Here is a 24,402-nt window from a genome sequence, read left to right on the forward strand (position 1 = left end):
CCATCGACATACGGATGGATACTCCATGGCCGCTTCATGCCGCGGGTCATCTGCATGAGGGTTCTCTACGTGGCGACGGGAGGATCTTTAACCCACCATAACCCATTCAGTATGACTCTGATTGAAGAAGTGACTGTAGATTTAGAATTACTAAATCTTATGAAATTGATAAACGTAATTCACCCCAACCAATGTCCACGCACCCAGCGGCCTGTCGCTACCTACTTCAAACAACCACCGAACCACCAGAACGAAGCTATTCGTCGCAAAAATTCATGGAACGTGAGGGTAGAATTAAACTTGTATATCCACTTTAGAAAATAATACAAGTCAAGGTATTTGTCACGTAGCAGAGATTTATAATCTACTGGAATTTACACTCCATAACCACATCAATGGTTAATAATCTCGCGTTAACCTACATGCTGATAGCAACAGACAATCTGAACTTCAGGGGGAGGCTTTAGTAAACTAGATCGTATCTAGAAATACGGGTAGGATTACCCCAGATACTTTAAGGTAGCTAAAATGGCAAATACTATTCTTTAAACAGATTATCTTAATACACACCTGTAGGTACTTATAAAGGTCCTTGGCCTTATTATTTATTTAAAATAGATGTGAAAGGTGATAATGGCTCAATTAGAGTAATAAACAGGTTTACAAAGCCTAATACCCCGAAAAAGTATAGAAATTATAGGTTCACACTGGAGACTACGAGATTCTCTTCTTCGCGAAGAGTTTTAGACTAACTAGTTAACTGAGCATGAAGTGCTCGTCAATATCCGAGGAAATATGGGGTTTGTCCGGCGCCAGTTCTGCATCAGCTGGCCGTTGGACCCCGGGCCATCCTTAAGACAGGGTGAATATGGCATTTATAGCCAGTTTCTTGAACTTCCTTCGAGCCGCTTCACGTTGATGTTCGCCACAATTTATACAAATTGGCCCGAGACAAAGTCAGTAGTCTGAAATTTCGAGGTAGCCATCTGATGATACTGTAGTTCTGGGTTGCAGCTTCCAAAAACAGAGAATCTGGAGCCTGATGGCCCATTGTTGACACCAAGAGGAAGGCGCCTAAAAGGGAAGGAGCGGACTGCGACGTGATACTGCCAGGACAGACCGCCTTAGCCACAGCCCTTATCGATAAGGGTAATGCATGATTTCGTCACTGACCCAAGGATTCTTCTCCAAGCTTCCATCAAGCTGTCCGGAACCTCCACGAAGCCAAGCAGCTCACTCCAGTAGCTCTGCGCTTGAAAATGCTAACGAAACGTCCTTTCTGCGCATAAACACACTTATATACTGTTTTTTTCTATTCATATCTGCTCAATTCCTGCCTACCTATCTCCTACTTTCAAACCTTATACATACCCCACCATGTTCTCCGTCATAATTCCGGGCAGACCCTGCCTCACAGACATCGTCGCCGTCGATGCGCAACCAGGCGGGCAAGCGACAAAATTCGCTTTTAATTTCCCTCTTGCGCCTTCATTCTCCGAAATTGTCGTTTTCTGCCTCCCCGGCACGGTTTTACCACAGGATACCGCTGCCGCGATTTATATTCAGTACCCCGGCTCGGAATTCCGGTTCATCGGAGCTCTCGCAAACGAGAAGCCCTCTTCAGTTATCAAAGCGCACCCACCACGGCGAACAGAGGGCCAGGATGAAGACCAGATGCTGGACGAAGGAAACTCTGGGAATGCGGCGAATAACAGCGCCGCCGTGACGCTGGGGATATCAATCGAACCTGTTCAGGTTGTTGCGCCGCAACTTGCGACGCTGGAGCAGGAAAAGGGAGGAAACAATGGCACATCAACAGATCTCGTACGGCAAACGCCGCAGCAAAAGGGGATTACGACGAAGGTGCTAGCGCAGCGGATTATCGGGAATGCGTTCAATTTCCTGGCGAGCTTTGCGGCGTCGGATTCCTCGGGGCGCGGGCAGGAGCTTGTCCCGATGAAGGCGTTTCAAGACTGGTGGACCAAGTTTGAGAGGAGGATTAGTGTCGATCCGACGTTTTTGGAGAGGGAAGATCCCGGTGCGAGCGGTTGATCTCGGCCCTGGAATAAGCTTCGGAGAATGCTATATGTTCACGATTATACGACGTTTTTTTCCAGTGGCTTGTGCTGTTTTTCCATAATGTATTTAGATACCATATTTCCTTTAAGTGGGAGGTGACGCCGTCGTCTATAATTCCCAATGCGGGATTCTAATTTTGAACGACAGTCTACTGCTCTATCAAAAACGCTCAAAGACATTTGACCACCCATCTACTCTAGGAGGAACTTCAGGAATGCCGTAGCAATCGCGACACCGTCATGTGGGTTTCCCGCTCTGTTCAACGCATCTTCAGCCTGCTCCTTATCAAATATACCCGCCGCAGCCCGCAAAGTCACTACCTCGGACATGATATCATCCTTGTACTCCGGATGGCCTTGCACTGTAATGAACTTTCCAGCCTTATACATCCCCTGCACTTCACACGTCGGCGTCCTCCCCAGCGGCACCACGCCATCGGGGCAAGTATAGACTATATCGCGGTGCATTTGTTGGATTTTCTAATCCTCGTCAGCACATCTCAACACCACCTGGGGTCGAAAGAGAAAGAAACCTACCAAAGTCTCAACGCCAAACAATTCCCTCCCCTTCTCCGTCAAATCCACCCCACAAACAGAAATCTCCCAACCAGCGCTATTCCGTCCAACCTCATACCCCATCGCACGCGCAATAATCTGATGTCCAAAGCAAACCCCTAACAGCTTCACACTCGGATGCGCAAGCGCCTTCTTTGTGAATTCCACCAGTTTCAGAATCCAGGGGTGGTCTGCGAAGGAGTCATGTTTGGAACCCGTTAATAGCAGGGCGTCGAAGTTGTCGAGGTCTGGGTATTCTTGCGCTGTGACGACGTCGAAGCGCGAGATCGAAACGATGGAGGCCGGGTCGACGGTTTGTGGTTTGTGGAGCTCTTGCGCGCTTAGGTTGAAGAGTCTTGTGAACAGGCCTCCGAGACCGTCGTATCTGGTATTGATGGGTTCGGGTGGCGTGTCGCATAACAGGACGGCGATGCGGAGAGGGAGGCGGGGCATTGTGATGGTTTGTTGGGGAGATTCGGTGGAAGGTGAGAAGTGACACTATTGCGACGGTGAGAGATTGCACACGTGAGATTATGGAATTTGTAAAGTAGTGGTAGGGGCTTAGGAACGAGTGGTTGAAGATGAGTCAAAGCAAATGGGCATTGCGCACCGTCGATGGCGGGGGTTGGCGTTCGGAGATCGTCCCGGCTTTATAAACTGACAACACGGGTATATCCCTTACTAAGGATTGACCCTTTAAAAGAGTGGCAAAACTGTTCTTATAAGCCTTCAACCTCGACATATTCTTTGAAGCACCCCGACTTAGTTTATCGCTGCTGCTTTCATTAAAACCAGGGGCCTAGAAATGTAGAAATCCGTCTCGAAAAGAGCTATGTAACGCCGAGACGCAGGATTCAATCGACTAAAAACAAACAAGTAGTATAAGTTGAAGTATCTTATCTCCTTCTCTAATGGCAGACAAGTATATACACAAACAATTTTTAGGCTTATACTATAAATGTACAATTTGATATACCGTGGGCGAACCACAAAATAGGTGGGGGACTTACTAGACCACAAGGATCAAGCCTTGCGCCCAAGGCGAGGAAGTCGAACCCCAACATGCATCATGAGCATAAGGGCCGCAAATACAGCTGCCGATGAAAAGGTCAAGCGGAGAGCTGCCGCATATGATTCAATAACTGTACAAATGCTTAGTCTCTGAACCAACAGTGGCTGGATAGACGTTTCATACCTTGGCTTTGATGGAGAGGATCCAGTTTCGCGATGGCATTGACGGACTTTCTAACAAGCTGAATAACGGTTTCCCTATTGGGCTCTGTGACTTTTGCGTCCAGTTGATAGACGAGGGTATTCTGGAAAATCCAGCTACTGGTTGCGACTCCCATCACGGACCCCAGATTTCTGAAGAGCCCCAGCGTTGTCGTGGCCACAGCCTGCTCATCTGTTTCACTAGTCGCAAGCACAGACACCATCAGGGAAGGGAAGGCAAAACCTTGGCCCAGAGTTGCGAGTGAAACGCAAACCATGGCAATCGCGTCGGGGGTGTTGGCTCCCATTGTCGTCGCCGCCAAACCTCCGAGGAGCAGAAATACGTCGCCAATTATAACAGTAGGCTTCAGCCGCTTCGACCAGGTAATAATGAAGCCAGTGGCAACGCTAGAACTAGTTACAGCCAATGTAGATGCAAGAAGTCTAAGGCCAGAGTCGGTGGGGGAAGCAAGTTTGACGGCCTGGAAATAGAGCGGCGCGTTGAAGATCATAGTGTTGACTGCGATGGATCCGAAGAAGTTTCCAAAGACGAGAACAGCGCGGGGGTTCTTCGTTAGGAATGAAATAGGCATGACAGGCCGTTCTACTCGTCTTTCGTACGGAACAAAGATCGCTGCCAAAATGGCAGATAGAACTAGTGAGGAAATAACGAGAGGGTGAGTCCAGCTATAGACGTTACCGCCGAGGTTGAGACCCATGATCAATGCGGTCACAACGAGAACCAACAATGCGGAGCCTACAAGATCGATACTCAGGAGAAGCTGCGAAAAAGTCATCCTCTCCGATGCCCGGTTCTTCAAGCCAAGGTCGGCTGGTGTTGTCCAGACAGCGACTAAAAAGTAAACGAAGATGAATGGCAGCTGCACGAGGAACGCACCTCTCCAGCCCACCTGATCACATAGATATCCGCCAAATGCAAGACCGAGGCAACCACCTAGTCCCAGGCAGAGATTGATGTAGGATTGGTAGATGCCGCGATACTCGATGCGAACTAGATCACTGGATAAAATCATGCCCATAGAAAAGACACCCCCGGCACCAAGCCCACAGACAGCACGGGCAGCAATAAAACTTCCTATGCTTTGGGCTTCGGCACACCACAATGTGGTGAGGAAAAACACGGTAATCGAGAAGAGATACACAGGCTTCCGGCCAAAGGTGTCAGAGACGCGACCAAAGAGCGGGAGAAACGCTGTTGAGGTCAATAAAAAGGCGGTTGAAAGCCATGAGGCAGAGTTGGAGGCATGGAAGTACGAGGTGATGACGGGATGACTCGACGCCATCAAGGTCGCGTCAAAGAACCCGATCACGTATCCGAGTTGCACACCACCGAAAATCAGCCAGAACCTCGTGGGCGAGACATTGATAAAGCGGGCGGCATAGCCAGTGGCTTCGTTTTGTGAGCCCCCAGCTTCTGAATCTTCCAAGTCCTTGTTTGTTGTCGTGGAGGAGAGAACCCTTTCCAACCCCGTTTCTACCTCCGGTGCGTGGGGGATCGAGCTGACCCTCGACAAGCCAAGAAGGGCAGCATCTTCTTCGTCCGAGATCTGTGCTGTTGATGACGAACTCGAGGCTTCAACAGCTTCTGTCAAGTCACCAGATTTACCCGAGTACTGGAGGCCACGAGATGATTCATCTTTCAGCAAAGGTGTGGACTCGGTAGCCTTGTCGCGGGGTGGTTCTCCACCTGGAGATACAGTCATCTTGGTGCCTGGCTAGAGACTGATCTCGGGGCGAGGGAGAAGGGAAAATAAAAGGGAGAGATGCAGACGGCAGGAAGGAGGTGGGGGAAGCAGCTGATAAGAACTGTCTGTCATCTGCTAAGTTTGGAGTTGCTCGCTTGAAATGCGAGAGAAATTTCTCACTAAGAGTATGGCGACAGAGCTGCCGACTGCGCTAATGCACATAATGAAAAGTCGGCAACGGCCCCAACCTGTCTCCGGGCCGACACACCCCAGATAATGACAGTCGAGCTACCGCAAATACAGATCCGTGCCTTAGCAGATTTTCAGAATCCAACGCATGCTATGCTTTCATCGAGGGACAAGCTTCCAATGTGGCCTGTGCTGCGAGTACTACGGGGCCGATCTCGGCATCCCAGCACCTTTCCGCCTTGGGTTTAGCGCCAACCAGCCTCGGTGTCGGTGACTCGGCGGAGTTTCTGCAGCTCGCGATTTTCATTGAACCTCGTGGCCACAGGGAATCGTTAGCAGGGCTGGCTCGCATCGATTCGACGCGTTGATGCGATACACAGTGCCCCGAACTCGTGCGACTTTAGATGGAAAATTGCCATTGTCCCAGAATACAAAGGACTGGCTCAATGTCGGCGTTCACAATCACCGTTCACTCCCCAAACAACCATCGGCTGTATTTAATTATTCCATGACGGATCCATACGCCCGTTCTTGCGCTGTGCTATTATGGCGGGATCAGTGCGTGCATCCCATATCTAAGAAGTTGAACGCTCGATATGGACCCTACTCCTGGCAGCCACGCTTTTGCGTCGGACCTTGACGAAGCAACTCTCAACATCACGCCTCGGGCGGTGACCCAGCTTTCCCCAAGCGATGTTGATCGCGAAAGTGACGTTTCGATCAAGAAACGGAAGCGAGTTCGCACCGGCTGTTTTACATGTCGGGATCGTCATCTTAAATGCGACGAAGCTCAGGGCCAGTGCCAGAACTGCCGCAAGTCAGGCCGGCTATGCCGACGAGGTGTTCGGCTTAATTTCGTTGATACCCAGGTGGTCGCGCCTCCGACCTATCTTCAGCCACCTACGGGTAGCAGTGTAACCTTTCAGGATAACTCGAGGACCATCGCTTCAGAGTATGTCGGTGGCTTCGAAAGGTACCCGCCGCCCGGCCAGGATCCTCCCTTGGAAGATGTCGTTCAATCCTCCACTCCAGTACAATCCTCTGTGCAAAGCCCGTTTTTCAAACGCACCAAATATCTACTCGATCGGCATTTCTCGTTCCAGGATCCAAAGGAGATGTCTCTCATGCAGGCGTTTGTCAACCAGATTGGCCCTTGGATGGATGTTGTGGATGAAATGAAACATGTAAGTAATTGCTGACATAATTAACTGCTCTTTGATCTAACGAAAGTGCAAAGTTTGCCCGAGTTCTGTCATTTTATGCCCTTGAAGAGCCTCTGCTACGCGCTGCGCTTGCGGCTTGTGCGGGGTGTTTCGTATCTCTGCACCTTCATAACGAGGCGAATGAGAGGCTGAATTACTACAACGCAGCAGCTCAGATGCTCCCGGATGCTTTAACAACCATTCATCGCGATGCATCGTTGTGTGCAACAGCGGCCCTTATCATCGAGGTGGCTGAAATGCTGGTTTTAGGGCCAATTGAAAGCGGAATGCGTATTCGCGTGGGAAATACATCCCGATCTTTAATCACGGAGTGCGGATGGAATACTCAAACGCCGGGCCTTGGTGGGGCGTGTTCCTGGCTCAGTATTGTCATGGAGCTGCTCGATTGCATAAGTTTCCGGCACACGATAGTTTGGGACCCCGATACCTGGGGCATCGACATGAACTTTACCGTTCAGCCATCCATCACCGGCAACGAGGAACTATGGACGCAGCGTATAATCTACATCTGCGCCAAAGTCTCGGATTTGCGCTCTTCACTTCTCACGCAAGGGCTCGGTAAATCCACACGCAACGCCGAGGCTCAACGGCTCCAACAGTGGAATCTCTACAGTGGGTGGTGTGATAAATGGCTTACTTCAATCCCGCGATCAATGCTGCCTCTCGGTCAAGTGCAACCCTGGCAGAGAAATCCACAGTCGGTTTTCCCCCAAGTGTGGCTTGTTGAACGTCCTGCGATTGTAGCTCAGATGCTCTATCATGTCACCAGGATCCTGCTTGCGGAAACAGATCCTCTCCGGGAGGATCGTCTTACTGAACAGCAGCAAGAGCAACAACATCATGCGTACAACGTATGCGGCATTGCGTCTAATGATGAAAACTACGGGATGCCAATCTTCTCTGCCCAAATTCTCGCAATCGCCGCTGGTTACTTGGTCGATAGAAAGGCGCAGGCAGAAGTTTTCGCAATTCTCGATGAGATGCGGCGCACTACCGGGCTGAACACTGATCATCTGAAGCACAAACTTGAGGAGACTTGGGACTGGCATTCACATAACGGGGAACCACTACTCAGTACTCTTGATGCTACCACCATCCCTTTTGAGTTTCCCACACATGAGCCACATCACGATTATTCCCACATCGGTATCGCGGACCCCTTTTCCCACACCTTAACCGACACCCACCCATTCTTGGATCACCATCTTACTTACGACCAATCATGATGACCGTTCATTTGCACTCACGACCTCAGTACATGAAATAATACTCTATGATCACTACTATCTATCCTTCTGTATTAATTGTCTATCCCTGACCAATCGGTGGGGTTCTAGAAAGTCCGACCTTAAGGGTAGAAGAAGAACGCTCCGTCGCCAGTGCAGCGCTTGCAAGCTTTCTCGTCGCACACTGTTCCCGTTCCATAACACGGCTCACAATGTTGCAGCCCCTTGAATTTTGGCACATAAACCTCCCCTTTCCCCTCGCAGACCCTACAATAGCTTGAAATCGTGCCCAAACCGCAACACCGAAGGCAACGTCTCGCCCCCAGGCCTCTTTCGGAAGGGTTATGACGGTATGGGCGCTTTTTGCCGATTCTTCTGTTTTTGCGACGCATGGATAGATAGGATGTGCAGAGGTCGGCATCTGAGGAACTATGGGGCAGCGGAGTGCCAAGTTAGTGTATGGAGTATAATGCGACGAGAGTCCACCCCCTAACAACTCAACCGGCAGTATTTCACTCACGAATTGTCAGATGGGGAGGAGAAAAAATAAGCGTTTGCAGAAACGTCGTTTCTGGGCTCGTTGCAATTGTCGCTTGTACGCGATAGGCTGGTGTCGTCGCTGACAGCGGGAGCTCCGTCGTCGTTATTGCTAGAAGACGCCAAGGGTGAACTAGAGTTGGACATGATTATACTCCGGCCGCAAAGGCCCGCAATTGATATTGGATCGAATTTGATAAATATAGTATATAGCTTAAGGATGAAATAGTAAGACGAGGCCGATTAAGATCGTTCTAAATGATGGAAATGGCTATGGTAGACAAATATTTATCGACACTGAGAACAAGGCAATAGGCCCTTTTAGGAAGGAACGCACCGACGGATGAAGCCTACCTAGTTCTCAATGAATATTTAGTAAAGACTTAGGTCTTTGGAAATAGGCGTTTGACGGTCGAACAGAAGTATACAGTGCCGAAGGACAGTCTTGTTTGGATATACTTAGCCAACAGGCGCCAAGACTGAGCTGAAGCTCCACTCAAGCATTTCTGTCTTTGTCTTCACCTTCTTCCTACTTACACATGTACTTCACCAACAATCAGCGGAATCCCTTTCATTTAAATTAACCAAATAATTTAACAGCACAGTATAAACCCAACCATTCAAATGAGCTCTACCCAATCCAACCCCCCAACCCCCATTTACATTCTTCGGGGCCATGCTGCCGCCATCCACGCACTGCAAATATTCAACCAAAATCTCCGTCTCGTCTCCGGTGATGCCGATGGCTGGATAGTCGTCTGGGATCTCATCTTCAAACGACCGGTGGCGGTCTGGAAGGCACATGAGGGCGCCGTTCTTGAGGTGAAGGGATTCGTGCTTGGAGGTGGACGCTTGAGTGAGATTTATACGTAATGGCCCAGATCCTTCCAGTGGTGAAAACCAGTTCCACTAATTCTATGATAGACACGGGAGAGACCATAAACTCCGCGTATGGAGATTCCGGGTCCAGGATGAGGATATTCTCCAGAAGACCCTCCCTGTGGATGGAAGTGACCAGCCAACAGCCTCAGCTCAGAGCCAGACTCAAATTCAACCCTGGCTGGTCCATTCCCTCCCGGTGAATGCATTGAACTTTTGCGCTTTCTCACTAATTTTTCTCGCGCCAGATGAGAAAACACAACAAAGCGAGGAGAGAAGTATTGAAAGCGACATTCCCCCGTCGTCTGTCCTGTTCGCTGTCCCAAACGCGCTCGATTCAGGCGCAGTCGATCTGTTCCATCTCCCGTCTGAGCGAAGAATCTGCACCATCCCAACTGATCCAGCCGTGCAGACTGGGATGGTTATGGCTGCACAGTTATCTCGCACCAATGGATCCAAGGACCTCCATGTCGCCGCCGCATTCGAAGACGGTCATGTAATGGTCTTTGGCTGCCGTGGAGTATTCAACAATAGTAAACCCTTAGTCGACACCAGCAGAAGCTGGAAATGGGAAAGACTCTACATATCGATACCTCACTCACAGCCTGTTCTTTCCATAGACCTCAGCCCCTCGAGGGAATATTTTTTCTCCTCGTCGGCCGACGCGGTATTGGCGAAGCATCCTATTCCTCAGATTGGAGTGTCAAGTATGCGCGACACGCCGTCGAAGAGTGTCAATACGAAGCATTCGGGGCAGCAGGGACTACGCGTCCGGTCAGATGGAAAGATTTTCGCGACGGCGGGTTGGGACTCGCGAGTCAGGGTTTATTCGTGTAAGACGATGAAGGAGCTTGCGGTGTTGAAATGGCATAAAGAGGGATGCTATGCTGTTGCATTTGCAGATGTCCCTTCTACGACCGCCTTGGATGCGGAGACCTCAAACACCGGCACGAAAGAGCCGGAGGAGGGAGAGAAAATTGACGACGGTGAATCCGAGAAGGGACTTATACAGCGTGGGGAGAAGGAATATTCGCTTGCTCAAGTCCAGCGCCAGCGCAGCCTGAAGGTCCAGAACACGCACTGGATAGTCGCCGGCTCGAAAGACGGGAAGATCTCATTGTGGGATATCTATTGAGTCATGAAGCGCTATGCTATTTACAGGCATGGGAAAAAAAGAAGAAATATTTTAAGTATCGGGCAGTCAGTCTATGCAAGATTGAACTCGCTCGCCCCGGCCATCTGCTCCTTCATCTTCGCTCTCATCTTCTGGGCAGCAAGGGTCGTGTCGGTCGTTGAAGTCGGGCCGTCGTCATCATCATCATCCTTGCCACCATAACCAGCGGCCTTCCTCTTCTTCCCACCAGCCGACTTCCGCTCAGCCTTGAAGTCTTTCTTCGTTTCGTTCTGACCTGGTCGAAGACCGGGAACATTGATCTTACCCGGTCGGTCACGCAGCGCGAAACTTTTTGCCAGATGTCCCAAGTGCAGCTCCTTGATGTTGAAAATATGCCGCTCATTCGCAATGTGAGTCGCATAAGCCCGGATATGGGATTGGTACGCGCGCCGCGCCATCTCCAGATACTCGGGGTTCTCTAGCGCCCAGCGCTCAAGCTCCAGCTGGAACTCCGTCGCTTTCTCATCCCAGTCTCTACTCTGGGACTCGACGTTGCCACCGAACCCACGCTTGAGGACCTCGTCTGTTGTAGACCTGGCTAGTGCCTTTCCGCCGTCGCGGTAGCCCTTTTTCAGGATGTCGACGTAGTTCTCTTCGCAGCCTGGGAGGAGGAAGATAAGTGCGCGGCCGTCACGACCGACACGTGCGGTACGCCCGATTCGGTGAAGATGTTCGTCGGCGCTGAAGGCGGGGTCGTATTCGACGACGAAGTCGACGTTGGGAAGATCGAGACCTCGAGATGCGACATCGGTACAGATGAGAACGGAAGGCTCTTTGTTTTTGGCGAAGGAGGATAGCGTGGATGTGCGGACGTGTTGGGGGAGGGAACCGTGGAGTTTGTACATTGTCACGGCGTTTGAGGGGTTTGAGAACGCGGTTGCCGGTGCAATTGTTCCATGGACAGAGGCCGGTGTAGGCTTCTCTTTCTCTTTTTCGTCTTCGCTGTCGCTAGACTTGTCTTGCTTCTCCTCTTGCTCTTGGAGTTTCCGCGTAAATACCTCGAAATGGAAGTTGACTGAATCGGCGCATGAGACGAAGATGATGGCTTTCATCACTGATCCTTTCCGCATAAACGTTCGTTTCATAAGTGCTGTAAGCGTGACTAGTCGTAGCTTCGATGCGACGATGGCGTAAGACTGCTTGAGTTGAGCAGGGACTCTAAACGCGGCGTCTTCGTCCTTGGACTCGGTGGCTTCGCCATCTTCATCGGCAGGGTCGGCCTTGATGTGGACTGCATCCTTTAAGCTGATTTCTCCAAGCTTCTGCACGTTCATCTTCAGCGTAGCCGAACAGAGAATAGTAGCTCTCTTCGCAGGGATCCCTGGGATCCGGCTCGGTCGTTGCCGCGCATCCAGCTTGCTGATAATGCCCTGAAGCTCCTTCTCGAATCCCAACTCCATCAATCGATCTCCCTCATCTAACACCAACCACCTCACATTACTCACATCCAGAACTTGCGTATTCTCTAGATGGTCTGCCAGTCGACCGGGTGTGGCAACCAGAATATTCAGCCCCTTCCTCAACCTTGCTTTCTCCGACTTTTTCTTTTCGCCACCAATGACAGTCCCCGCAACAATCCAGTGCGCGCAGCGTAACAGCCCCTCTAGCACAACCGAAATCTGCTTGCATAGTTCTCTAGTCGGGGCGAGGATAATCGCAAACAGTCCACTATCCCGATGAACACTCAGGTCACCCCTCGCATCGCCTTCGTTTTTTGCACGCGACAGATCCATGATCCTCTGAACAAGCGGCAGCAGATAGGCGAGCGTCTTTCCCGAACCAGTCTCCGCCTGGATAAACGCATCTGTCTCCTCCTTCAGAAGCAGCGACATGGACGCCTTCTGAATTGCCGTCGGAGCCTTGAGTTCCAGCTTCGTAAGCAAATGCGCTGCTAGCGTCGGCGACAGTCCCAAGTTCGTGAATGTATCCAACCCATCAATCAGCGGCGCATTGGTCGGCTTCGCATCCTCAACTGGTTCCTCATCTTTATTCTTCTCAACAGCATTCTGCGGCCGCGGATTCTTCGAGAAAAGAGACGCCACAATTGACCCTCCTTGTCCCTTCTTCGGCGCATTTCCTTGTCCTTGTCTTTTCCCTTCTGCCCCATCCCGGCCTTGAAACCCTCCATCCCCATCGACCCTCTGTCTCTTCGCAGGTCTGGGTCCAGAAACCTGTATCTGGTTTGGGTTCCTGGGTCCAGGGCCTTCCTTGCCAGCCTCCCCAGTATTGGCGCGCTTCGGATTCAACTGCCGGTGCGCGGCGATTTTCTTGACGCTGAGTCGATCGCGCCATGTTCCACCTTTGATTTTCGTTTCGGGTTTTATGACCTCGCTTGGGAGCGAGAAGTTGAGGAGCATGCCATCGTCTGCCATTTTGAAGGTAAGACAGCGATAATCCGTGCCGATGGCGACTATTGACGGCTAGCTATGTGCTGCTGGTTTGTTGCTGGATTGGGAGGAGCGGAGATGGGGGAGGGAAATTTTCTCGGGCCGACATTCTGCCGAGCCCTCGTTATCTGCCCTATTTCTATTTCGGGAAGGGAGTTTATACCAGGACTTCTCGAGTTCTTCAGCTGTTTTGAAGCCTGAATATTTCAAATACTAATTACTAGGAAGAAAAATGTATTGAGGAATATTACACCCGATAATCAATGTTATTTAATAGTATATGTGATATATGTTGTACAACCCCTCGATCATTCCAAGATATGGAAAATATATACAATTCTAGCTAAACGAATAAATTTCTTTATCAATTCACAGGTTTCAATATCAGGTTGTCAATTAACCGGACTGGAACCTTGCCATCTCCAAGACCGCAGTCCTCTCCAGAGTTTGTCTTTTCAAGGGGAGCCATTTTAATCGCACCGCTGAGAATGGCGCCCTTTGCAGGGTCAACGGCGTCAACCTCATCAAGTGATTCCGGATCAGCCAGAGATATATAATCAACCTCAAACAGGGCACGCTCCGACTCAGACAGATTCTTTTGCTTCGATAGCACCCCTTCCGTGATACTGTTCGCAGCATCTAGAATGTCAGCCCGGTTGAGCTTTCCAGACTGATATGCGCCCTCAGCTGCTCTCAAAGCCGTGTAGAGAGCGAGTCCTACAGCGCGTCTCCGGTCTCCCAGATATACATTCCGCGAGCTCAAGGCCAATCCATCGTCCTCCCGCATAGTAGGCCCGATTCGAACATCGGTATCGAGGTGGAAATCCTTGACCATGCGCTTAATAACAACCGTCTGCTGGACGTCCTTCTGCCCGAAGTAAACCCGATCGGCACCAACAATGTTGAAAAGCTTCATGCATACCGTCGCAACCCCCCTAAAGAAGACAGGGCGTGACGCACCCTCCAGCTTCTTAGACAGCGGCGTGATCGTCACGAACGAGCCGTCGCCGTCGACCTCCGAGGAAGGCGGGAGAGTAGGGTACATTGTCTTCGCCGTTGGCGCAAGGATAGCCGTGATCCGCCCTTTACTATTTCCATCCCCAGTCCCCGACGAAAGCTCGGTGTTTAATTGCTCTAGTTTCATGACGTCGGAGTCCCATGTGCGGGGGTAGCTTGAGAGATCCTCGTTCACTCCAAATTGTGTGGGGTTGACAAAAATGCTTACGACGACGTCGGTGTTTTCGGAGGCTGCTTGGCGGATTAGCGAGAGGTGGCCTTCGTGTAGGGCACCCATTGTAGGTACGAGGCCTACGGTGCGCTGTGAGAGGAGGAGCTCGCGGCGGAGCGTTCGGAGCGGAGGGACATCGCGGAAGACTTGGAAGGAATAGTGGCGGGTGGCGGGGAGGGATGTTTGAGATTTAAGAAGAGAGGCGGCAGCTGTATACAGATAGGTTAGATGATGCGACAGGCAAATAATAGTGGGTCATACTGGACAATGGCTTTGCTTGTCGAAACATGGTGATGTTGAACTTGGCTCCCCGCGGAGGAACCAGAGGTCGGTGTGATATCCCGAGCGGATGAGCAGAGGTTGTTCCACGGCAGGGATGAGGTTACTGAGTCATGGAATTGAAAAATGGGAGATTTATATTTTATTGATTGCGACTTGAAAGGAGAGGCAGAGGGCTTCAATCGCGTGCCCACGATTGCGGCGTTGAAAGCATCCTCGGCCAGCACGTAGATGCCTCAATTATGCCGTATATATCAGGCAGAAATCGCGCCAGAACCACGTGACAAGATCGCCCTGGAAGCAAACCACGGAATGGCAAAGAGCTTTAATAGTACTTGGAAAATGTTCGTACTAGACGGAGGAGGAAAGAACTACAACTGTAGATGCCTAACGAATAGTGTAAGTCGACCATGCTACTGTGCAATGGCTCTGTATTCCATCTGCACGGTTATATGCGGAGAATTGCTTACCTAACCAAATTTGGCCCGCGGTAGAGCTCTTACACGTGACTTACATCCTCGGCAGCCGAATCTGGGGCAACCAGCGGAGCCGGACGATCAAGCGTTTTGTTGGGATTTTAGCTAGCTGTTGCGGAGAGGAGGCTGCTCTTCAAAATTATGTCATGCGCTCTTTCTCCTCCGATGCCTTAACCTCCAAGTCTCCCAGATTTCCCCTTTCCTGAGCTACCACTGCGTCCCTCGCCCGCATCAACCGTCAACCCACCTCTACGAAACGATGCCGTCGGGGAAGTCACCCGTGGGCGAGTCTGCCCCGGACCTCGAAATCGTAGGTGACCAGGTTACCATACATCCCAGCGGCTACACTGGTGGTCCAGAGCCACAAGATGGAGGAATCACGGAACGGAACCTCATAAATAACATGGCGCGGTTTCGCGAGAGCCCGTTCGATTTCCTGCGCGAAGTGAGCTCGTACATGACGGGGACTGGATGGCGCGCCTACGACGACATCATTGGCCAGCCTATATACTATACGGGATTTTCGGAGCAAATCAAATCGCGTATTTTGGCGAGCCCAATGCTGCAGGCCAAGGTCAAAGAGCTTGCGGAGGCACGACTAGCTGTGGAGGACAAAGAGGGTCTCCTGCAGATCAAGACTGGGGCCTTTGCGCGAACACGGACACAGCGGAGGAATGAGCTGGAGAATAGCCTTAATGAGGTGGTGGATACCATGCTGGATAATATGATCTGTAAGATGGAGAGCAAAAGGTTTATCCGTGGCGCATACTACCTTGCGACTCAACTTATTACCCGCGCCTATCACCAAGGTAAGGCTTTATTGGTTTTTTTTGAGTGTTATCACGCTAATATTCTGTAGGTATTCATGTATCTAGCGAGGAAGTTCTAAGATTACGAGGTGTTGCTGAGGAGGCAGCAAAGAAGAAGCAGTCGATCGTTTTCCTTCCGTGCCACAAGTCTCACGTCGACTACGTTTCTCTCCAGGTTATCTGTTATCGTCTAGGAATTGCATTGCCTGTGGTTGTGGCAGGAGACAACTTGAATATCCCCCTAGTTGGTGCATTCCTGCAACATGCAGGTGCAATGTGGATTCGCCGAAGTTTTGGAAATGATCCCCTGTACATTACCGTCGTTCAAGCGTATATTGACACGATCCTACAACAAGGCTACAACTTCGAGTGCTTTATTGAAGGTGGACGGTCGCGAACTGGGAAGCTCCTGTCGCCTAAATTCGGAATTCTGAGCTTCATCGTGGATAGTTTGCTATCAGGCCGTGTTGAGGATACTATAATATGCCCTGTCAGCACACAGTACGACAAGGTGATCGAAACCGAGTACGTCGACAAGCCCTCCATGTTGGATATAGCTAACCACATAATATAGGTCTTACATCAGCGAACTTCTTGGCCAGCCTAAGCGCAAGGAGAACCTTACCGATTTCCTCTCTTCTTCTTCGGTCCTGTCTCTAAAGCTCGGACGCGTAGACGTTCGATTTCATAAACCGTGGAGTTTGAGGGAGTTTATCACTCAGCAGTTATCCAGATTACCTGACCAGTTGCAGCTGGATAGGGGCCTGAAGCTCAGCCATTCTGACCGGGGGCGTATTTTGAGATCATTGGGATACAGAGTACTGTCCGATATTAATGACATTTCGGTAATGATGCCCACGGCCTTGGTTGGAACCGTTCTCCTCACTCTCCGTGGACGCGGAGTGGGTAAAGGCGAACTTGTTCGGAGGGTAGAATGGCTTTGTGATCGCGTACGAAACAAGGGCGGACGAGTCGCGCACTTTTACCGGTATCCGACAGAGGTGGTTGTTGATCGCGCACTTGATGTTCTAGGACCGAAGATCGTGGGCGAGGTGAGTGGCTTGGTTGAGCCGACGTACTTTGCCGTAGACCGCTTCCAGCTTTCCTTCTACCGGAACATGACTATCCATCTGTTTATCACGGAGGCACTCGTGTCGGCAGCGATGTATACAAGGGTGAAGCAAGGCGGTGGACCCTCACACCAACGGATCTCTTATGGTGATCTTCTGCATCATGTCACCTTCCTCTCTCAGGTACGTTGTGCTAGTTCTCCCAAATCTAATACCGATGCTGACGGAACAGCTTTTCCGTGGCGAATTTATCTTCCCTCCGGAGGGTTTGACTACGAACTTGGAAAATACTTTGAGGTTGCTCGAGAAAGACCAGGTTATCACCGTTACCCGAGACTCCTCCAACCTACCACTGTACATCGAGCTCTCGGGACACGAACGCCATTGCGGACGTGAGAACTTTGATTTCTACTGCTTCCTCATTTGGCCGTTCATCGAAGCGTCATGGCTAGGCACGGTCTCCCTCCTAGGTCTTACTCCACCTCTTGACGGGCCAAAGGACGCGTGGATCGAATTGAGCAAGGCACAGAACAATGCACAATTGGTACGTTCCACCCAGTACAGTACATAGCACTTCTAACGCCATGCAGCTCGGGAAAACACTCTACCACCAGGGCGACCTTTCATATTTCGAAGCCGTCAACAAAGAGGCACTGAAGAACTCCTATGACCGATTCGCCGAAGAAGGCATCATCCTCGTCGCAAAGAGCAAAGAAGCTCGGGCACCGGCGAAGATGAGGCTCGCCCCGGAATGGACACCAGAGCGGGATCCAGAAACGGGCAAACTGCTGCCCCAGGGCCGCCTCTGGGACTTTATGGATTCGATCGCGCAATCCAGGCGTGAAGGGTGCGTTTCTATCAATATGCTTACCGAATATAAATCTAACTAATTCCAGGAAAAACCGCCGTGACGGAGCAACCGTTTCGTCTCGCGTTCTGGCCATGTCCGACAACGCTGGCCGAACATTGTTCGCAGCCGCTGAAGGTCCAGTCAGCGATGTTGATGTATCGACAAAGGCACCGCGCAGAAAGGCGATTACCCCTACGGCCAAGTTATAAGACTAATATCAAGTCCTTCATACGTATATATCTTTTGTGCTGCATTGTCTATACCCCTCGTTGTTCTTCACTCGATGTATTATATACCTCAATAAAGTATCTCTATCCTCGACGAGTCTTTGTCTAGGTGCACTTATATACATATACTACAATCTCATATAACACTTGCTCAATACTCCTAGATAGAGGAGCAAGATCTAACACGCGCAGGCTTACTGCGGACACCATCTCCAACACCCCCGAGAGCTTCCACCACAATAGCACCCACCTCCTCAAAACCAACATCAACAACAACACCAGTCTCAAATCCCTTCTTCTCAACCAGATCAAGAACCTTCTCCCCCTTCGAGCCACCCAAAATCTTCCACTGAGCCACATCCGTCGCGCCATTCCAGCTCACATAAACCTGCACCTTGCCCCCCTCACTACGGGCTGGCTTACAAGCAACAACATCAGGAACCGACCTGGGCTTACCCGTCCATTGCGCGCGGTACGCCCGGTACGAAGTCTGCGCGTACTTGCCCGTCGTGGCATTCAAATTACTAAACCACCCGCGCATCACCAGCTTCCCAGAAGCATCATACTCCTCGAATTTCGCCACGGACCCGTGTCCCGCGAGATAATGCCCGCTCCCGTTGCGCGCCAGGGACTGGTAATTGCCCTGCGAGACGGCGGAGATGGGTTGCTCCCTGTCGAAGGTGCGTGAGACTAGCCTTGCGGTGTTGTTGCCTGGGTAGAGCATGAAGCGGAGGTCTGTTGTTGTTTTCTTGTGGACGGTGGTTTCGACGTTCGCGTTGTTGTGGAGGGATAGGAGGAGGGATTCGTTCTTCTGGCCTGCGTTTAGGTGGCTGTGGATTCGGGCGTCGTGCTGGTAACAGAATTTGGCGTCGGGGTTGGTGGGGGCGTTGAAGGTGCCGCCTTTTTGGCCCTTGGGGGACGTTAGTTTCTGTTTAGTACTATAAAGAATGGAGAATAACATACGTGGAACAACCAGATGACGTTGCCGTCCTTGTCGAGGAGGAAGACGCTGCACATGTATCGCGACGAAACGAGGTAGTTATCGCCGTACTTTGCAATTGAGTTCAAGTGAGGATATTCGTACGCATTGGAGCGACTCGTCCCAGTGTCCTCGATGGGGTATTCGACAAGGTCGAGGGGCAGTTGCTTCTTATGCTCGACGGCACTCCAGCGGAAGAGGATCTCGTTTGTCTCGATATCGATCTCGTAGATGATGCCGTCCTGCGCCCAACCATTCTTGGGCCCACCGACAGGCGACAGATCAGTCTGGGTAATATTGACGGCCATGACGAGAATCGTCCCATTTTCCGTGATAGTACTCTCGTGGATGTCGACATTTGAAGGGTAAGACTCGTTAGTGGGCATAACGAATTTGTTGGACGGGGTACTGGGCAGCGTGACCCGATGGATCTCGTCATATGAAGCATTCAGGACACTAACGTGTCCGTATCCGAAGCCTTTCCCAGTATTGCCCTGCCAGAAGGTGAGGACGGGCTCGCCGTGGAGATATTGCGGCTGGTATGCGAATGTTTTGCCGCCCTCTGGGCCGAGCCAGACGAGGTCTCCATTGTCGGAGTAGATGGTAGGGGAGCCCAGGTTTTGGGTAGACGGCGAAATGAAGAGGAAGCCTGGTTCCGTCTGGCCGACTTTTGTGACATTCAGCAATGGTGCGGTTTTCGGGGTGGTGTGGAATGAATGGGTTGGCCAAGGTGCGGCCGGCGTTGAGGATGTGGCAGCGTGGATGGTCGCCGGGAGGAGGGCGACAAGCGCAGAGAGCTTCATGGCCGGAGAAGGTCGATGAATTGAGAGGGAAAAAACAATAATTGGAGACAGGGGAGTGACGTCGGTATTTATATGAGATCGATCTGCATTTTGATGTTGATCTTCAGCTCCACCAGCGAACACTGATCGGCACCAGGAGCCAGCACAAGAGATCAAGAGCATAGCAGCTTCATAACTGGGAAATGAAGAAGTCAATTGGAAGTGAGCTGAGAATCCTCTCTGCAAGGAGGTCGAAGTAAGGTAGACAAGACAGTCTCACCTTTGCCCGCAGCACGTGGAATAGCACCAGTGCATTCACTGCCTATACAACACCCGGCTATCCCATAACACTGGACTCTCTGGACTCTCTTCCAGAGTTCTCACTCAATCCTCCTCAACACTGCGACCCCAGCCTGAGCTTCTTTTCTAACTTCACTCCTCCATCTTCCTGTCTTCTGCTTTCCTCCCAACATCTCTCGATTTCAATCAACCCAGACTCTTAACCTTGAACCAAGCAAATCATAACATCGTCTCCACCAAATACCTGAATAACTATACAAAATGCGCTGGACCAAAGAAAACGAAGAAATTGTATGCCTAATACCCTACTTGCACTCCCTAGCCGCCCCAGGCTATGAGAACCCGACTAACAACCTTTATTAGCTCTGGCAAACCGTCTTCAGAACCCACTCCTTCCACATGGACCTCACCAAGATCGCTAGTGAATGGCGTACGTCTCCCACATACTCATCTCTCCAAACATATCAGCATATATACTAACCCAACTATCCAGCCGGCGACGATAAACCTACCCCCAAAGCACTCAAAGAACACCTAACCAAGTACCGCAAGAATCTCGGCGGCGATAGCCGCATCACATTCGGGATGACCGCCCTGAATTCCACTGGCACACCCACCGGAACTCCTCGCAAGAAAGGACCGGCTAAGAAAGGTGCTGATAGTGCACCTGCGACTCCCAAAAAGAGGGGCGCGTCTAAGCAGGGACAGTCATTGGAGAAGGATTCCGACCTTCTTGATGTGAAGAAAGAAGAGATTGAGCCTACTACTGCGGATGAGGCTGATGGTGATGAGAGTGATGAGAGTGATGATGTGAAGGTGCCTACCCCGAAGAGGAATAAGAAGGAGTTTGGAGATGAGGATTTTTTCTAGTTGCGATGCTACTTGGGGATTATCTACTGCGTTTATAGCTGGCGTTTCGGACAATTGGGGGTTGCTTATGCCTTTATTCAGGCTTATTCGGGGTCGATATGGGTAGCCAGATGAAGATATAGCGAGATAAAGCGATTGAATACAAGACCCCATTAATCAAGACCAATTCATTGACTATGTGAAGCACCTGGAAATATGAAACTGCAGCTATGTCCTCCCCAACAAGATTTGACTGAAACCTCTCAACTATGCAGCCAACTAAGCTTCAAAAAGCCTAGATCTTAAACCTCTGTCTTGCCTTCCCCCACTAGATCTTCAAGCTGAGTCGCATCCATGCCATCCGGAAGTTAAACCATATCCTCATCTTCATCCTTGATCTTAGGCTCAGGCTTCACCTTCTTAGGAGACTCGTCTCCCTTCTTACGAGGAGCTGCCTTACGCTTCTTCGGCGATCCTGTAGAGATCTCGCTTGTAGCCCCAGCAGTCTGAACCCCATCAGCCACAGGGGAAACAGAGACAGCACCACCCATATCAGCCTCGACCTTCTTCCTAAGTCTAACTAGGCGGTTCTGCACAGCGCCAGCAATACATTCTGTGATGGGACTTGGTTAGCACTGTATCCCGCGGTAACGAGCTAGGATAGAAGGGGCAATACGAACCAGGGCCCATGAAGTCGGCGAGCTTTTTACAGTCGAGCTTCACGTTTGCGTCTTTTACTTGGTTGAGGACGCCGAGGAAGAGCTGGACTTATGTTAACGGGTTGGGGTTGGTGGGATAGATGTGGGTGTGTGTATCTACCTTGGCGTCTGCGTCGGCATTCCAGATCATAGGCATTTTGATCGTGACAAGATTGGTTCTGGAATAGAATAAGGTGAGGGAATGTGGTAGGTATGTATTGGTTTTTGATGTAGCTGTTTCTGTAGAGAGAGAGAGAGCAGATGGAGAGAGGAAGATGTGTTGATAGGAACAGAGGAGGGAGGAGAGTCAGAAGAGATAGGATTAAAGAGTGAGAGAAAAAGGAAGAGAGGGAATACTGGAAGAATGTTTACATGTTAGCCTGCTTGGGGAATCGTGTGTTAAAGTGCGTGCGACGTGAATACAATAATATTGAAGGCAATATCATTGCTTAACTACTTAACCTGCAAGATAGCTGATTTAGTCACTTCATAATAGTTATCCATGCCGCACTGCAGCTGATAACTGAGAATACTGAGCTAATTCAAGACCCAGCTGTATAATGGCCCAGGGTTATTGAGCACAAGTATAAAACGCCCAGCTCAGACCGTATATCTGAATGTCCCCTGTTTCGGTTTCTCATATTCCGTCCCTCCAGTGACTGCCCTCTGGCGATCCACCTCGTCAAGATGCCTATTCTCGCGAAGCAGTATCACCCGAAGCAAGAAACTCAACGCCACAGCTGTAACCACCATCCCCGTAACAAGCCCTAACGCCAACCGAAAGTGAGGCGAGTCGCGTGCGCGGTAGGTGTACGGTGTCCATAGCGCAGACGTATTAGATACCATACTAACCACTCCATAAGCGGCGGCGCGCTTTACAGGGGGTCTGGAAATCGACGTCGCGATCCAGGCAGCAGCCGTGCTATTTATGCTGTATATAAATAGCATGAGGAACATAGCAAAGTACCGCGGTCCGATACTGGTGGTTGGCGACATGAAGATGACGAATCCGGCGATGGTGATAGGGGCAGGATATATCATGTACCAGAAACGGTTTTCTGAACGGTCACTGAGGTAGCTGTGGATGCAGCTGTAGATGGCTGTGAAGAAGTATGGAGGGGCGACGAGGAGGAGGGAGATTATAGGGTTATAACCTAGCGTTGCTGTCATTGTGGGAAAGAAGCCCTGACAGCCAATGGCCCCGATAATGCACGTACTGATGGCTGTCATGATGTACAGCTTCTTGTCCAGCAGTGCTAGCTTAAGTCCATCAATTAGGGACATGCTGTCGTCGTCGATGTCGCTTTGTGAGGCTTCCAGGGTCAACCGTCGGATTGCTGTGGCAAGTCTAGTTAGAAGAGTCCTCGCTTTCATACTGGGTAACATACCGACTTCTGTCGCTTCAGGCGATAACGCAGTCCAGGTATGTGGAAAATCAGGCAGGATAGCGATGAAGAGGAATCCTCCGCAGATGGAAACTAACGAAATAATATAAGTCCGATATCTTTTCTTGATACTAAAAGACCAACCTATGCCTTCAATCAAGAACACCCACCGCCACGCAGAAAGTCCATGAGCACCGTCTAAACCGCTCGAAATGCCCGCAGCTATCAGAGAGCCAGTCGCAGTGGCAGTGAGTCCAGCGGCAAAGCATATGCTGATGCGGAGAGTAAGCTCTGTCTTTTTATACCATTTCTTCAAGATATTAGAATCGGTCTGCGCCACCATCAGGGACTACGTACCGAGAGATAGAACATTATTCCGGGGTATAGCGGTGCCTCTGCAGCCGTTAGACTCTAACCAGATAGTGTAGAGGCTATAAAACTAACCAACACAGCCTAAAAGCATTCTGCAGGCTACAAGTCCGCCGTAGGTGTTGACTGCAGCTGTGCAGCTAGTGACCAAGCCCCAAGCGAGAATCGAGATCCCCATATGCCATGACGGCCGGCCAAGATAGTTGAGCAGCATGTTCGAGGGAACTTGGAATAGAAGGTATCCGGCGTAGAAAACGCTCAATCCGGTCTGAAATTGCGAATCGGACATGTGGAGGTCCGACTCTAGATGCTGAAGTCGAGCGGCGCCATAGTTAGCCCTATACAGGTCAGTCTAAGTACTAGTACACGAGAGCGAGTCAGTACCGGTATATGCAGTTAAGGAAAAACGAGAGCACAATCAAGGGGAGGATCAAGAGGTCAAGTTTGCGAACAAGCCTCTTTTCAATTTGCTTCTCAGCCTCACTGAGTTCGTTGGTTATATTGTTCTCCTGGTGAACATTGTCACGCCCGGCCTTGGGCTCAGACGCGTCACCCGCCATTATTCTTATCAAGACAAGCTAAAACCTTGTAGTTGCGTGCTGATAGGTAAGTGCTTCAACAAATTGATATCAATTCCAGTCTTTGACAGATGAGAATAGGGGTTGGCTCAGATATAATTGGTCTTGATAGTTGATAGTGTTACAAAGGTAACGGGTTGAAGAAAGCCCGGGAAGTTAGTAACAGTAACATTTTTACCAGAGACAGAGCACTGCCTAGTTTTAGTTCTTTTATACATCCAATCCACCAGTCTTTGTTATACTGAATATCACAGATGACAGCATGGACTTTCTTGAAAGTCTTTTATATTGACGAACAGGGCTTCAACTGTAGAATCACAAGTATTTTGGCATTTGCGTGTATAATCAAGGATATGC

At 50.4% G+C, this 24,402-nt stretch overlaps 12 protein-coding genes across 12 annotated transcripts; 5 read left to right on the top strand and 7 right to left on the bottom strand.

The window, feature by feature from the left end:
* Positions 1–1,065: 1,065 nt before the first annotated feature.
* On the top strand, positions 1,066–2,305 carry ASPVEDRAFT_224083 (OPI10 family protein). Its single transcript, XM_040809486.1, has one exon. It carries the CDS (start codon positions 1,378–1,380, stop codon positions 2,050–2,052), a length of 675 nt encoding a protein of 224 aa, XP_040661954.1. The 5' UTR covers positions 1,066–1,377; the 3' UTR covers positions 2,053–2,305.
* Positions 2,271–3,086, bottom strand: ASPVEDRAFT_120074 (type 1 glutamine amidotransferase; the record flags this gene model as incomplete). Its single annotated transcript, XM_040805765.1, has 2 exons — positions 2,271–2,558; positions 2,616–3,086. The coding sequence occupies 2 exons, from the start codon at positions 3,084–3,086 to the stop codon at positions 2,271–2,273; spliced, it is 759 nt and encodes a 252-aa protein (XP_040661955.1).
* Positions 3,087–3,656: 570 nt separating this feature from the next.
* Positions 3,657–5,569, bottom strand: ASPVEDRAFT_119218 (putative MFS multidrug transporter; the record flags this gene model as incomplete). The annotated part of the gene is made up of 2 exons (XM_040805675.1): positions 3,657–3,775; positions 3,829–5,569. 2 exons carry the CDS (start codon positions 5,567–5,569, stop codon positions 3,657–3,659), a joined length of 1,860 nt encoding a protein of 619 aa, XP_040661956.1.
* A 767-nt stretch (positions 5,570–6,336) lies between these two features.
* ASPVEDRAFT_23218 (Zn(II)2Cys6 transcription factor domain-containing protein) lies at positions 6,337–8,189 on the top strand (the record flags this gene model as incomplete). Its single annotated transcript, XM_040809527.1, has 2 exons — positions 6,337–6,924; positions 6,978–8,189. 2 exons carry the CDS (start codon positions 6,337–6,339, stop codon positions 8,187–8,189), a joined length of 1,800 nt encoding a protein of 599 aa, XP_040661957.1.
* Positions 8,190–9,350: 1,161 nt separating this feature from the next.
* On the top strand, positions 9,351–10,740 carry ASPVEDRAFT_23219 (WD40 repeat domain-containing protein; the record flags this gene model as incomplete). The annotated part of the gene is made up of 2 exons (XM_040809528.1): positions 9,351–9,595; positions 9,651–10,740. The coding sequence occupies 2 exons, from the start codon at positions 9,351–9,353 to the stop codon at positions 10,738–10,740; spliced, it is 1,335 nt and encodes a 444-aa protein (XP_040661958.1).
* dbp7 (putative ATP-dependent RNA helicase) lies at positions 10,402–13,234 on the bottom strand. Its single transcript, XM_040811022.1, has one exon. The coding sequence runs from the start codon at positions 13,149–13,151 to the stop codon at positions 10,812–10,814; it is 2,340 nt and encodes a 779-aa protein (XP_040661959.1). The 5' UTR covers positions 13,152–13,234; the 3' UTR covers positions 10,402–10,811.
* A 182-nt stretch (positions 13,235–13,416) lies between these two features.
* ASPVEDRAFT_145716 (pantoate--beta-alanine ligase PAN6) lies at positions 13,417–15,065 on the bottom strand. The gene is made up of 2 exons (XM_040808065.1): positions 14,656–15,065; positions 13,417–14,603 (listed from the first exon to the last, which is right to left on the bottom strand). The coding sequence occupies exons 1-2, from the start codon at positions 14,681–14,683 to the stop codon at positions 13,531–13,533; spliced, it is 1,101 nt and encodes a 366-aa protein (XP_040661960.1). The 5' UTR covers positions 14,684–15,065; the 3' UTR covers positions 13,417–13,530.
* A 343-nt stretch (positions 15,066–15,408) lies between these two features.
* On the top strand, positions 15,409–18,087 carry ASPVEDRAFT_77977 (lysophospholipid acyltransferase family protein; the record flags this gene model as incomplete). Its single annotated transcript, XM_040816466.1, has 6 exons — positions 15,409–15,958; positions 16,009–16,483; positions 16,533–17,211; positions 17,261–17,572; positions 17,619–17,875; positions 17,925–18,087. 6 exons carry the CDS (start codon positions 15,409–15,411, stop codon positions 18,085–18,087), a joined length of 2,436 nt encoding a protein of 811 aa, XP_040661961.1.
* A 178-nt stretch (positions 18,088–18,265) lies between these two features.
* On the bottom strand, positions 18,266–19,887 carry ASPVEDRAFT_120084 (arylsulfotransferase family protein; the record flags this gene model as incomplete). Its single annotated transcript, XM_040805767.1, has 2 exons — positions 18,266–19,015; positions 19,069–19,887. The coding sequence occupies 2 exons, from the start codon at positions 19,885–19,887 to the stop codon at positions 18,266–18,268; spliced, it is 1,569 nt and encodes a 522-aa protein (XP_040661962.1).
* Positions 19,888–20,238: 351 nt separating this feature from the next.
* Positions 20,239–21,184, top strand: ASPVEDRAFT_67140 (uncharacterized protein). Its single transcript, XM_040815928.1, has 3 exons — positions 20,239–20,457; positions 20,530–20,596; positions 20,660–21,184. Exons 1-3 carry the CDS (start codon positions 20,428–20,430, stop codon positions 21,034–21,036), a joined length of 474 nt encoding a protein of 157 aa, XP_040661963.1. The 5' UTR covers positions 20,239–20,427; the 3' UTR covers positions 21,037–21,184.
* Positions 21,185–21,383: 199 nt separating this feature from the next.
* On the bottom strand, positions 21,384–21,870 carry ASPVEDRAFT_23225 (uncharacterized protein; the record flags this gene model as incomplete). Its single annotated transcript, XM_040809529.1, has 3 exons — positions 21,384–21,628; positions 21,696–21,777; positions 21,835–21,870. 3 exons carry the CDS (start codon positions 21,868–21,870, stop codon positions 21,384–21,386), a joined length of 363 nt encoding a protein of 120 aa, XP_040661964.1.
* Positions 21,871–22,125: 255 nt separating this feature from the next.
* On the bottom strand, positions 22,126–24,027 carry ASPVEDRAFT_145720 (uncharacterized protein; the record flags this gene model as incomplete). The annotated part of the gene is made up of 5 exons (XM_040808066.1): positions 22,126–23,050; positions 23,102–23,408; positions 23,456–23,493; positions 23,543–23,805; positions 23,852–24,027. 5 exons carry the CDS (start codon positions 24,025–24,027, stop codon positions 22,314–22,316), a joined length of 1,521 nt encoding a protein of 506 aa, XP_040661965.1. The 3' UTR covers positions 22,126–22,313.
* Between the last annotated feature and the right edge of the window lie 375 nt (positions 24,028–24,402).

The sequence above is a fragment of the Aspergillus versicolor genome (genome assembly GCF_001890125.1).
Source record: "Aspergillus versicolor CBS 583.65 unplaced genomic scaffold ASPVEscaffold_1, whole genome shotgun sequence".
NCBI lineage: Eukaryota > Fungi > Ascomycota > Eurotiomycetes > Eurotiales > Aspergillaceae > Aspergillus > Aspergillus versicolor.

Coding starts and splice junctions, on each gene's coding strand:
- ASPVEDRAFT_224083 (XM_040809486.1), top strand. CDS start 1,378: ATGTTCTCCGTCATAATTCCGGGCAGACCCTGCCTCACAGACATCGTC.
- dbp7 (XM_040811022.1), bottom strand. CDS start 13,151: ATGGCAGACGATGGCATGCTCCTCAACTTCTCGCTCCCAAGCGAGGTC.
- ASPVEDRAFT_145716 (XM_040808065.1), bottom strand. CDS start 14,683: ATGTTTCGACAAGCAAAGCCATTGTCCA. Junction 14,604..14,655: donor ACAAGCAAAGCCATTGTCCA/GTATGACCCACT, acceptor ATCTGTATACAG/CTGCCGCCTCTCTTCTTAAA.
- ASPVEDRAFT_67140 (XM_040815928.1), top strand. CDS start 20,428: ATGCGCTGGACCAAAGAAAACGAAGAAATT. Junction 20,458..20,529: donor CCAAAGAAAACGAAGAAATT/GTATGCCTAATA, acceptor AACCTTTATTAG/CTCTGGCAAACCGTCTTCAG. Junction 20,597..20,659: donor CAAGATCGCTAGTGAATGGC/GTACGTCTCCCA, acceptor CCAACTATCCAG/CCGGCGACGATAAACCTACC.